This window comes from Zalophus californianus, chromosome 13 (assembly GCF_009762305.2).
Source record: "Zalophus californianus isolate mZalCal1 chromosome 13, mZalCal1.pri.v2, whole genome shotgun sequence".
In the NCBI taxonomy this organism is placed as follows: Eukaryota; Metazoa; Chordata; class Mammalia; order Carnivora; family Otariidae; genus Zalophus; species Zalophus californianus.
Window position 1 is genome coordinate 90,665,653 of NC_045607.1, and position 12,026 is coordinate 90,677,678.

The 12,026-nt window shown below is 54.3% G+C and overlaps 1 protein-coding gene across 1 annotated transcript; it reads left to right on the forward strand.

Moving 5' to 3' along the window:
- Window positions 1-508: 508 nt before the first annotated feature.
- LOC113934038 (spermatogenesis-associated protein 31A6-like) lies at window positions 509-7,530 on the forward strand. The gene is made up of 4 exons (XM_035723485.1): window positions 509-651; window positions 1,203-2,184; window positions 2,575-5,351; window positions 6,480-7,530. Exons 1-4 carry the CDS (start codon window positions 509-511, stop codon window positions 7,528-7,530), a joined length of 4,953 nt encoding a protein of 1,650 aa, XP_035579378.1.
- The last annotated feature ends 4,496 nt before the right edge of the window (window positions 7,531-12,026 follow it).

Genomic DNA, 12,026 nt, shown 5'->3' on the forward strand with positions numbered 1-12,026 from the left:
CACAGGTCTGGGAATACGTGTGTTTCTTGAGCAGAGGAACAGTGACAAATTTCTCAGAAAATCCTCCTGTACATTCTTCAAAGAAGGAAAACTGAAAACATTTTTATCCATTTTGAAAAGGAAATGAGTAAAACGATAGAAAACCACAGCCCCCCTTAGTTAAATGTAGGAAGTCACATTGTTCATGAGCAGCGAACATCTGCTGCGGGGGGTGGGGGTCCCAGCCTCCCCGTGTTCTCTCATCTCAGTATCAAGCAGAGCCATGGAGAAGGAACAACAGAAGTAAGAAGAAAAACCAGACTCTGAAAGGTGAGCATCTGCCACTCAGCCCTGCGCACCCCAGTTACACCATCCCCCTCTGCTCTGAGGGCCCAGCCCCACCATCTCCAGGACACCAGGGCCTGAGCCCATCACTCAGGAAACAGAGCCCTGGGAGGGGGAGGGGCTCCTAGGAACGGGGAGGGGCTCCTGGGGGGGAGGGGCTCCTGGGAGGGAGAGTGGAACCCGGATGCTTCGAGATTCTGGGCCAGAACAAAGCCCTGAGGGGTTGGAAATGGGTGTCGCCCAGCACGGGCCCCAGGGCCTGGACTGGGAGGCGGGACCTCCAGCTCCAACTGTGGACAAATTGCCCAACTTTGCTCAGATTTCTCTGTGAGGCGACCCGGTCCTTTCTCCCCCAACAAGGTCATGAATGGGGAAGCACTTTGTAAAGGACAAAGCAATCCCCATCATGGGCTTTGCTATCACTGTGCAGGCACGCAGCCTTGGACACTGATGTTTGGGGCTCCCGAGTCCAATCCCTCAAAGGTCTCCCCTAAAGGGACATTGTACTCGGCCTCCTGTAAGACCCCTGGGCCCCCGCCTTCAGCTCTATGACCCGGTCTCCTGTTTCCAGCTTGCAGAGATTGCCTGCAAGAACTGGAAGAGGTTCAGGACCTGTTTTCCCTTCTGCAAAGGTAAAGAACCTTCCCCCTTCTCTCCTGGGTGCTCCTCCCAGAGTCTATGGTGTGAGCCCAGGGCTGCAGGCACCCTGGGGCTGTTCTGGGGGTCTGGGAGGAGCCACGGGGACAGTGTGGCTAAAGCCCTGGGACGAGGGACAGCAGGAGAATTGTGAAGTGGGTGTGGGGACGTGGAGGGCCGTGGGGCCCACCCTCCTGGCCCACCTGCTCCTGGCTTCGGCTCACACCTCCTGTCTTCCACAGCCACCTGGCGAGGGTCTCTGACCAGGGGCGCTTTCAGCTCTTACATCGAGCGGCCCCTGGGCAGGTGCGCAGAGGAGTGCCTGCTGGAGCCCATCAGCCATGCAGGGAGCCTATGGAAGATGCTCCCACCGTGGCCCCAACACCTTCCCCCGCTCCTCTGACGGGACACCCTCTACCCCGGACCTCCTCAGTTTCTGTTCATGCACACTCCTCCCTGAGTACTTCCTGGCCATCGGAGCCTTTCCTTCCCCCAGATGGCTTTTCACACCAGCCACTTGCTCTTCCCCCTTCCCCACCATGGCTCCCTCCTTCAGAAGCCTGCCCTCCGCCTCTGACAGCCTCCTTGGCCCTGGAGCAGCCAGCCTCTCCTCTGACTCTCCCTCAGTGTGACTCAACGGCACCCCCACTGCACCCCGTCCCACAGAGCTCGTCTCCACACACCCCTTGGTTAGCTTCTTCTGTCCCAGCCATCTCGGGCCTGGGCCGCTCAAGCTGTCCCATCTCAGCCCTGTCCTGGTGGCAGGCGGCTCCCAAAACCTGGACCCTCTCCACCTCCACACGCTTGGAGTCCCATCAAGAGCCTCTGGCCCACCGCCTACCAGAGGCCTTGTTCTGGGGAGACCCCGCACACAGACAGGGAGAGACTGGAATCCCCCCTTTCATCAACCTTGACATCCAGAAGCTTCTGGAGATACTAATCGCCAAGAAAACAGATCTGAAGACCCAGAAGGAGAAGGAAGAGAAGGAAGAATCAGACCGCCACCTGACCTCTTTTGGGAGAATGTTCAAGTCGCCAGGTGACAAGCAGGACACCATGGGTGACCAACACTTCTGGAGCTTGAGAGGCAAACCAAAACAGCCGCTCAGTCCTGAGAAGCCCCCACATCCCAAGACTTCGGGGGACAATTTACAGCAGAAATGCAACCAGCTCTTCTGGGGTCTCCCCTTTCTGCACAGTGAGTCCCTGGTGGCCACTGTCGGCGTGACTGATTCCCCACTGGAGTTCCCGTCTGTCCAATTCAATGAACTCTCTCATGCCTTGCCACTCCAAATTCAGGACAACATAGCTCCACATCTTTCACTGACCCAGTCATTATCTGACACTTTGGCCCAGCCCCAACCCTTCACCCTGGGCTTGTCCCAGTCCCAGCCCCTGCCTCTGGCTCAGCTCCAGCCCCTGCCCCTGCCTCTGGCTCAGCCCCAGCACCTGCCTCTGGCTCAGCCCCAGCACCTGCCCCTGCCTCTGGCTCAGCCCCAGCACCTGCCCCTGCCTCTGGCTCAGCCCCAGCACCTGCCTCTACCTCTGCCTCTGGCTCAGCCCCAGCCCAAGCCCCAGCCCCTGGATCAGCCCCAGCCCCAGTCCCTCCCTCAGGCTCAGCCCCAGCACCTGCTTCTGGATCAGTCCCAGCCCCAGCCCCTCCCTCAGGCTCAGCCCCAGCACCTGCCTCTGGCTCAGCCCCAGCAGCTGCTTCTGGATCAGTCCCAGCCCCAGCCCCTCCCTCGGGCTCAGCCCCAGCGCCTGCCTCTGGATCAGCCCCAGCCCCAGGCCCACTTTGCACCCTCTGTCCCAATCGGACCATCTTCTCTTCCACCTGAGATGGGGACCTATGAGGTATCTTGCCCTGAATCCCAGAAGACACCATCTTTCACCTCAAATGCAATTCAAAACCTGGAATGTCACTTTTTGAAGAAGCAACTAGAAAGGGGCAGGACCTTACCTGCTGTGGTGAAAAGATCTCAGGAAGTCTTTAGCCAAGGTTCTCCCGACCTTCCACAGGATGGCCAGGACCCCCAGGGCCATGGGTCAGTCTCTGTCCTTCCCAGGGACTTGATCAACCCTGAGCTCCGGAAGCAACTGGAGTGGCACCTTTGGAAGAAGTTCATGAAGCACCAAAGTGGCCTGTCCCGCAGGATCCAGCTATCTGTGAAGCGGTTACAGCCTCACAGAGAGTTCCAGAAGGTGCCACAGGCAATCAGCCGGCACAGGCCCGCGTCTGAGTCTGACTCTACAGACGGAAGCTGCCAGGCTACACCGAGGACTGGGTCCAGGTACCCAGCAAGGACCATGCCCAGGAAAAGCCTGGACAAGGATTCAAGCTCTACTGCAGGGAGGATCCGGAAAGATCTACACAGGGGCTCGGCGAGCTCTCCAGGTAAGGCTCCAGGAATAAATTCTGAGGAGTCAGACACAGACTTGAAACCTGCAACAAGCAGTGCAGACAAGAAGCACCCAGAGAAGGTCCTAAGAGCCCATTTGGGCAGGAAGTTGGGACAGATCAGAGAAGGTCAGATCCCTGCGGATGTTCATCGTTCCAGGCTCGCTGCCCACCATGCCTTGGACCTTCTCAGAAAGCCAAGCACTCACAGGAAAACTGGAAAGCCAGCATTTTCCGAGGGTTGGGAACCCTACAGGACCACCTCCCACAATTTTTCCATCCTCAGTCCGTACACTCAACGGATGCTGGAAGCACATATTACAAGGTTTCGGGTGAAGCACAGGTGGAGCCTACCCCTCAAGGTCCTCAAGCCTATAAATCTCTTTAAGTTGAAAAAGAGCTTCTTTCCCCGGTCCTCTACTACCCGCTTAGCCACCTGTGTATCTAAGGCATGCCCCAAAACCGAGTTCTTGGGAAAACCTCCTCGGCCCCATCAAGGAGAGGAGGCGGTAGAAGAGTCTTATCCCAGCTTGGGGCGTCCTCTCCCTGCTCCCCAGCCTACATGTGAGGAAACCCAGCAGGCCCTGCAAGGGACCCCACCACGTGATGGCCGTGGGCCCTCGGAGGCCCCTCTGGCTGGACAGGAGGCCAGGTCACCTTCTCAGACCCTCCCATACCGCTTTGTGGGCAGAATCTGGCACAGGGAACCTGCCTCAGGGACTCTTATGAATAGCAGCCTGGAGTCAAGTCCAAGTCCAGCAACGGCCACGAGTGAGCCAAGGGAGAGTGGGGGTCAGGCCTCACAAGACTCCTGCTATAGCATAAAAGTGCTAGAGCTCAACTTAGAGTCCCAGTATTTGAGTGCCAAAGAGTCCAGGGAGGCGGGGGAGGTCGAGGAGGCCCCTGCTTGGGGAGTCACCTTGGAACCCAGTGTGTGGGCCAACAACCAAACCATCCGTGCGGATCTGAGAAGATCAGGGTCTTCAGAGAAAAGTGACAGCCCCTCGCCACCTACAGAGTTGTTCACCCAAGACCCAGAAGAGCTATTCTTTGATGCACAGTTCAGAGAGTTTGAGCTCCGGAAGTTGATGAAGTCAGAGAATCAGCCTCAAGACAATGCCGCCAGCGTGCTCCTTCAAGACTGTGAAACTGGTGTCCTCCTTCAAGACTGTGCCACCGACAGCCTTCTTCAAGACTGTCAGTCCGATGTATTCCTCGCCGCAGACATCTTGGCTTCTCAGGGTTCTCTGTCTGGCTTCCAGAGTGGGCCCAGTGAAGCACCTGGTCCAACTTCCCAGGTGCTGTATGGCCTCAGATCAAGCGGACAGAAAATCCAGAGGGAGTCAGAGCCCCTGGGACTGCGGGACCAGTATAAGAGCCGGAGCAAGTCATCTGTGCCCACTGCTGAGAGAGAGTACTACAGGAGGCCCAGCCGGAGAGAGCCTGAAAAAGAGTTGTCAGCACTAAAGATCCGCCACAACAGGGAGATGAGCCACACTGCCCAGCACAAGGACGCAGTGGAGTCCTCAGGAAGCAAGGCCTGTCAACTCTTGCTGAAAAAGGAGACGGTTCCTCCAGAAAGCTACTTCAGAAGAAGGATGAGGCACTTCATACAGTGGTTTTTTCCCAGTAAAGGCAAAGGACTGCAAGAGTCCCTTCAAAAAGGCAAGTCTTCATCATCCCGGCGTCGGAGACCAGTCATAGGCAGATCAACTGTGGACAGTGCAACTGCCAAGGCTCAGGTGCTCATGACAGCTGTGGGACAGATCCTACAGGAGAAAATGGTGCCTCACCATGGGGTTAGGGCCCCGGAGTTCAGCTGGTGCCAAAGGGATCTCCAGGCTTCAGCAGGTCCCAATGTCTGCTACCACAGAGTCCTCTCCTATCAAGAGCAGAGGAGAGTGATGAGAAAGACAGCTGCCAATCAGCAAGGCACCCCCAAGGGCCACAGCTATGCCAACAAGACCGAGTGGATCAGAAGCAGGGACAATAGGTGGGCCTTCCCAGCCAGGGTGCCGGGGTGCCCAGGCAGACCCTGCCAGCACGGGTCCGTGGTGCCAGGAGCTTCGGGCCGCCCTCTGCACCCCCACTGCCCAAGGCACTGCCTCCTTCAAAGATATGTCTCATCTGGCCAGTCAGTGTGTGCTTCTCATGCCTTTCCTGGTAGGACAGCTTTTCTCCAAGAAAAAACGCAAACGGTGCAGAGAAGAACTTTTTATTCTCATGTTAGCACATCCTCTATGGGCTAATGGCTTCTCTGGACCACAGTTTTTATTGTTTCCCCAAAATAAATGTTTTTGTCTCATGAGAGATGCTGGCCCCTGTCTGTGCCCCGCTCGGGGGAAGGGAAGGATCAAGGTCTGCTCTCCCCGAGTGCCTGCTTTGGCTTCCAGAGGGATGGGGCCTTGGAGGGAGGGGGACCGTGGGGTACACCCCACCCCCTCCCTCACACGCCTTCGGTTTCCATGACAAGATGAACGAGACCAAGACCAGCATCTGGCTCCGCCCGTCCTCTCCTGCTTTCTCTCTACCTTGAACTTGGGTGGCTGTAGGGAGGGTCTGCAGAGGCAGAAATCCCCCTCGGGCTCCAGGACGTGTGGAAGACAGAGTCCTATGTCAGAGCGGGGCGTGGAGCTTGGAGGTGCAAGGTTGGCCCTGAGTGCAGAGGAGGGGGAAATCCTGCTGCCCATCTCCTGGGGGAGTAGGGGACGGCCACCCAGGAGCCCTTCCCTCCCCGATGAAGCTGGGTTGACATCGGCTGGGAGCCCCTCTTAGCTCAGTGTCACCCCCCCCCCCATGCTCTGGAGCAGCAAGGGCGGAGCATGCTCACGGCCCTGGGGGTGTGCAGGTGGGGAGCACAGAGGCCCCTGCGCCCCAGTCTGCCCTACCCCAGACCAGTGACGGGGCTGCTCACCAGCCACCCCTTCCCCTTCTGGGGGATGGAGCAGGGGTGTGGCTGGGAGGCAGAGGGACACTGCACCTGGGGGGGGGGACTCCAGGCAGGAGGCAGAGCGACATGGCGTGCCCCTCCCTGGTGTGACGACCGAGGACCCGCGGGGTCCCACTGCCACCTCCAGGCCCGGTGGAGAGAAGTTAGGAGGCCCTGCGGCTGTCCCCGCAGGGTGCCCCCCCAGTCCGGCGGCCGGGCCCAGGTGGAAAGAAGCCCCCTGCGGCTCCCACACGGAGGGTCGGGCGGCCGGGGCAGCAAGGCCTTCGGGCAGAGAAGCTTCATTTTTGCGTCATTTGATAAGATTGCACAGGACCGGGGGCCTCGGAATAGACTCGGAGTCTGTGACCTTTACTCACCTGTGCGGCCCGCGGACAGCTCCCAGGGGACTGGCGGGCGCTCAAGGCCACGGCCCTGGCCCTGGGGGCCAGTCCTGCCCGGATCCCGGTCTCGATCTCCCCAGAGCCCGGAGGGGGAGGAGCTCATCGGCTGGGGCTCGTCCCCCACCGGCCGGAGCGGACCTGTCCAGGAGGCGGGCGCAGGCCCGGAGGGGCCCCTGCCGGCCCTGTTCCCGGCCCGACGGCCTCCTCCGGGGGCCCACACACATCGCTCCCGTGGGCGGGAGTCCTGCTCCGGGAGGAACCCCGACCCGACGGCAGCAGGCACGGCCCTGCCGCAGGCCCTCAGGACCCCACGCGCGCGGGGGCACCCGGGCGGCGGGGCGCAGCGGGCGCAGGCCTGCTCCGCCGCAGCTTCTCTCTGGAGCCCCGTCCTGCCCCGAGGCCCCCAGGGTGGGCCCAGCGCTGGCCCCGCGCACAGGACCCAGGGGAGGAGGGACCAGGACAGGGGGCGCGCGGGGCCCTCAGGAGCTCGGGGCGGGCGGCCCAAGGCCGGGTCCCTGAGCCTGGCGGCTGCTAGGTCCTCCCGGGGGCAGCAGCAGGGGGGTCGGGAGGTGGGGAAGCAGACGTGCACCCCACGCTCCTGCCGGGAGAGGAGCCACGGACAGGATGCTGGTGGAACAGCCAGAAACAGGAAGGAGCAAGGCCCTCGGCCCCTCTCCTGCCAGACGGTGCAGAGACCCCGACAGACCCGCGCGGAGACCCCCGACAGACCCGCGCGGAGACCCCCGACAGACCCGCGCGGAGACCCCCGACAGACCCACACAGAGACCCCACACAGAGACCCCCGACAGACCCACACAGAGACCTCACACAGAGACCTCTGACAGACCCACACAGAGACCTCTGACAGACCCACACAGAGACCCCACACAGAGAGCTCTGACAGAGACCCACATGGAGACCTCTGACAGAGACCCCATACAGAGACCTCCCACGGAGACCTACACCATGACCCCACACACAGACCCCATACAGAGATCCCACAAAGAGAACCCACAGCAAGACCCTACACAAAGACCTCCCATAGAGACTCACACCCTGAGACCCACAGAAATACCTATCTCACAGATCCACACAGAGAGACCTCACATCCAAGGACCCCACACTGAGAGAACACCCACAGAGAGGAACACTGGGAAATCCCGCACAGAGCCTCCTCTCTGAGAGGTCCCACACAGAGTTTGACACCTCAGAGTCACTCTTTAGGAGCCAAGCAGCCACACAGTGACAGGACCTTCATAGTGGATCTGAAACCACTTAGCAAACTGCAGTGCAGGATGAGGCTGTGCCCGCCTGAGAACCCCAGACTCTGGGACATTGTCAGCATTTTCCCACATGGGGCTCTCCGCCTGGGGAAAGGCTCATGAATGTTTATCCTTTCGCTAGGTCCTTGACCCCGAGCAAAAGAATTACAGATTCCACCTGTAGATCTGCACACTCTCCCCTCCACAGGTTTTCATTAGCTTGTTCGAACCACAGTTTAGAGAAAGGAAAGCACAAGCAAAATGCCGCCAACCTCCAATGAAAGAACATATCTTGTCGAGTTTTACTAATGTCTAGTCAAAGGATGTCCACGTCATATTTTTTGGAGACAAGATCTGAATTCAAGATGGCTGATTTCCTTACTTTGGAAACATGGTAAAGGCTTGTGGCAAGTCGGCTGGAGGAATAAAATAAACCAGCAAAAATCTGGACTCTCACTTCCCAGGGGGCTGGGATGTTATTTCGCACATAATAGCTGTGTCAGGTTTGTGAGCTTTGTCTTATTTTTAAAGGAAACAGGCTCACAGTTATGTGAAGATTTTTACAAATGAGTCAGGTATCTAAAAATATTTCTATTTTATCCTCTGGTAAAAATTATACTTCTTAAATTTTTTTCCTTAAAATGTGGTAACGCCCTCAAATGAGATTACACATATTTCCAGATGTGACAAAGTCTTAATGTTCAGGCTAGCTTAAACTGATGTACTACTTGGGAGGATTCCCTTTTTAAATAATTCTTTTAAAAATGCACATTTTGCGAGACTCAGGCAATCAGGCTCCATTTTGTATTCATTATAGGGCTAAAAAAGGACACATTGTTTCAAAGAGTTAGAAAACTTACAAAATGTATCATTTAATCTACAAGATATGCACATGAGCTAATTACTAGAAGGGACATCTTCATATCTAAAGTGAAGGAAGTGTACATTAATAAAGTGTACATTAATGTACAGAAAAAGTGTACACTAATCATCAAAATCCTCACATTATAGAACTAACACTTTCCAAAGGGTGCATTTTAATGAGAGTATATGCATATTTCTTGCTACTCATAAGCAACTCGCTTTTCTTGCCTTGTTAAAATCTATTTTAATGACCGCTGCCAAGGATGTGTCCCTGGTTAAGTCTCTCAGATGATCCATCGGGATGACAGGGTCAGTCTTCGTTAAGAGAAGCAGAGCTAACATGGAAGCTCTTTGGCCCATTTATTTCAACAAGAAATGCCCTTCTATTCTCCCTTACTCCCTTACGTCATTGAATCACAAAATGATGGAATATGGTCGTGGATGTCTTATCGTATTGGATAGTATTTTTTATTTTTTAGTGTAGCTAATGCAGAACAGGTTACTGATCAGAACAAAATGGGGCCAATTAGGAAAATTTTCGTCCAGGAAATGCTTTACAAAGAGCAGTATATCCTTTCCTAGTTGACTCAATCAGATTTAAGGGAGTTATTATTATTCAGTCTTTTGAATTAAAGTCGTTCAGCGTAGCCATGAAGTCTGCAAACATACAGAAACGTCCATAATAGTTTATCCCTATGACATGTGAATGTGTTTCCCTCACTAACAATTCATGGTTCAGTAAACTGTGTAAAATTTCAATGAACTAATGTGCACTAAAGCAACATTCCCATCAGTTATGGCACGCACACCCGTCATAGGTAGCCTCCGATGATTTGTGGGTACAATTTCTACCGCATAAACTTGTACCTTCACCCTAGAAGAAACAGTTAAGAGGGTTCAATCTATTAGAAAAACACTGAATATTTCCAGACTTCATGGCTCCCTGTATTTTATTTTTAACAAGATTCACCTCCTGTAAGTCTGATGAACATTTCACCATTTATAGATACCAAACAGAAATGGAAATCAAAAACTAAACATAATGGAGGAAATAACAAACACAGATCTCCATTTTGCTGAAAATGAAGTTATTTTTAATCCACCAGGCTCTCTACATTCTATTCAGGATATGTTACAAGCTTAGTTTTGAAAACAATTTATATTTAAAACAGGCCTCACACTGATTTCCATAAATCAGGTATTTGAGAACAAAATGTGGAGGGTGGCAATTATGTGATAATTTTTTATTACTCCACAGGGTAAAGATCTTTTCCCAAAAGGCAAAAAAAAAAAAAAAAAAAGTATTCAGTCTACAGTGTTCACCCTTAAGAGCGTTCCTCTTAATAGGCCACCAAAGTTTCATACGCTTTTACTTTATCACCAGAAACTTCCGGAAGTGTTCCCAAATACACACAGCTCCACTTTCTGTGGTGCTCACAGCATGGGGGCACCGTAGAGAACATCCAGATCCAGAGGATTTCCCAACGGTTGCCACCTCTCGGAGGGGGGTCAGATACATAATCATTTCCAGGAACAGGATCGGTGTTCAGAATCGAGCCCGTGGCCATGTGCATTGCTGCTTTTCCCACACAGAGGCGGGTCTCCATGACTCGGGTGTGCCGGGGAGCCGTCCCTGGTCCTGCCCCCGCGTCCTGCGCTATGGTAACCGGGAGAGCCCATGTCAGGCACCGGTGCTCTCCATGGCCACACTGTACCACGGAGCAAAGTAACTTGCAGATAAGTATAAAATAGTGCACGCCAGGCAGGGTAGCACCTCTCACGGCAAAAGTGGGGGACAGGGTTCTCCGGCTGGAAGCATGTCGGTGCGGTCTTTCCCCACTCACCGTAAGGACGTCTGCAGCTCCGCCTCACTCCTCTGAGTCCAGAAACTGGACGCACCCCCACGTGCTCCCTGTGGCTTCCACAACCTGTGCCACGTGCTCCCTGTGGCTTCCACAACCTGTGCCATTTACTTCCAACGACTACTTCAGCCAGAAGTCCAGCCAGATGGACCTCTTTCAGCTCAGGCACTGCCCTTAAACCTCAGAAGCCAGACCACCATCCTTCCTTCTTCTTACACCTGCCGTAACTTTATGCCGCTAACCCTTCCCACGCCCATGTCCAGCGTCAGTAAATCCTCTGCAGAGCGTGTGCATTTATTCTGCAGTGTGTGTCCCCCGAGTGAGCTAAACTTTCCACTTACCAGTTCTGTGACTTGGGCAAGTCACCCAGTGCCCCCAGACTTCATTTCCTTGACCCGGAAAATGGGGATCCAAGTTAATAGCGTTGCAGCGAAGGGAAAATGAGTTCAAATTGTGAAACACTTTGCTTAGCAAGTATTGAATGCTGTTGCTATTATTGCTTATTAGTTTTTATGTTTTATGTTTTCATACTATTATTTCCAAGTCATTTTCATCTGTAAAACTAAGTACACACAATTAGTTATTTTTTACAGAATTAAATGTTTTCTTAAAGATTTTATTTATTCATTTGAGACACAGAGATACAGAGAGAGAGAGAGCATAACCAGGGAGAGAGGCAGAGGGAGAAGCAGGCTCCCCGCCGAGCCAGGAGCCCGATATGGGGCTCGATCCCGGGACCCTGGGATCATGACCCGAGCCGAAGGCAGACGCTTAACCATCTGAGCCACCCAGGCGCCCCTTACAGAATTAAATATTCTCACGCAAAAGCTAGTGTTTTTTAATGTATTAAAAATCAAAAACCCTCTCTGAGAAAGTAAACAATGTTCTTTCAAGTAATCACCAAATCATTTTTTTGCAACACAGTGTTTAGTAGGTCTTTCCTAATTCATTCTGATTGTAAAGGACTCTGTAACCCCAAAGCTGTTCCTTCATTTGCCTTGAACAAGCTGGACTCCTGTGGTAGTTCAAAACCAACTCTGTTCTCTCCATCTGCCTGTTCACACCTGCTCCTGGGTGCTGGTCCCCCGACCTTGGGTGAAATCGGGGGGTCCTCTGGTTATCTTCAGTAACAAGAGAAGGTCTGGTTTCAGGCATTAAATCACACAGTCCCGGGTAGGAGTCAAAACGCCAAGCTGCATCTCAACACGATGCTTCCGTCCTCCGGGAGAGCAGCCTGACCTCGACGGGATGCTAGTGTGGGAGCCGCAGGAACGCACGGACTTCTCCATCCGCGCTTGGTGCCGCTTCGTCTTCCCAGCCGTGCCCACCGCCCTCACCTGCTTACCCATC

Excerpts from the sequence above, each read along its gene's own strand:
- LOC113934038 (XM_035723485.1), top strand. The coding sequence starts at position 509 with ATGCTTCGAGATTCTGGGCCAGAACAAAGCCCTGAGGGGTTGGAAATG. Across the intron at positions 652-1,202 it reads AACTTTGCTCAGATTTCTCT|CCACCTGGCGAGGGTCTCTG; the intron begins GTGAGGCGACCC and ends TGTCTTCCACAG. Across the intron at positions 5,352-6,479 it reads ATCAGAAGCAGGGACAATAG|GGTGCCCCCCCAGTCCGGCG; the intron begins GTGGGCCTTCCC and ends CTGTCCCCGCAG.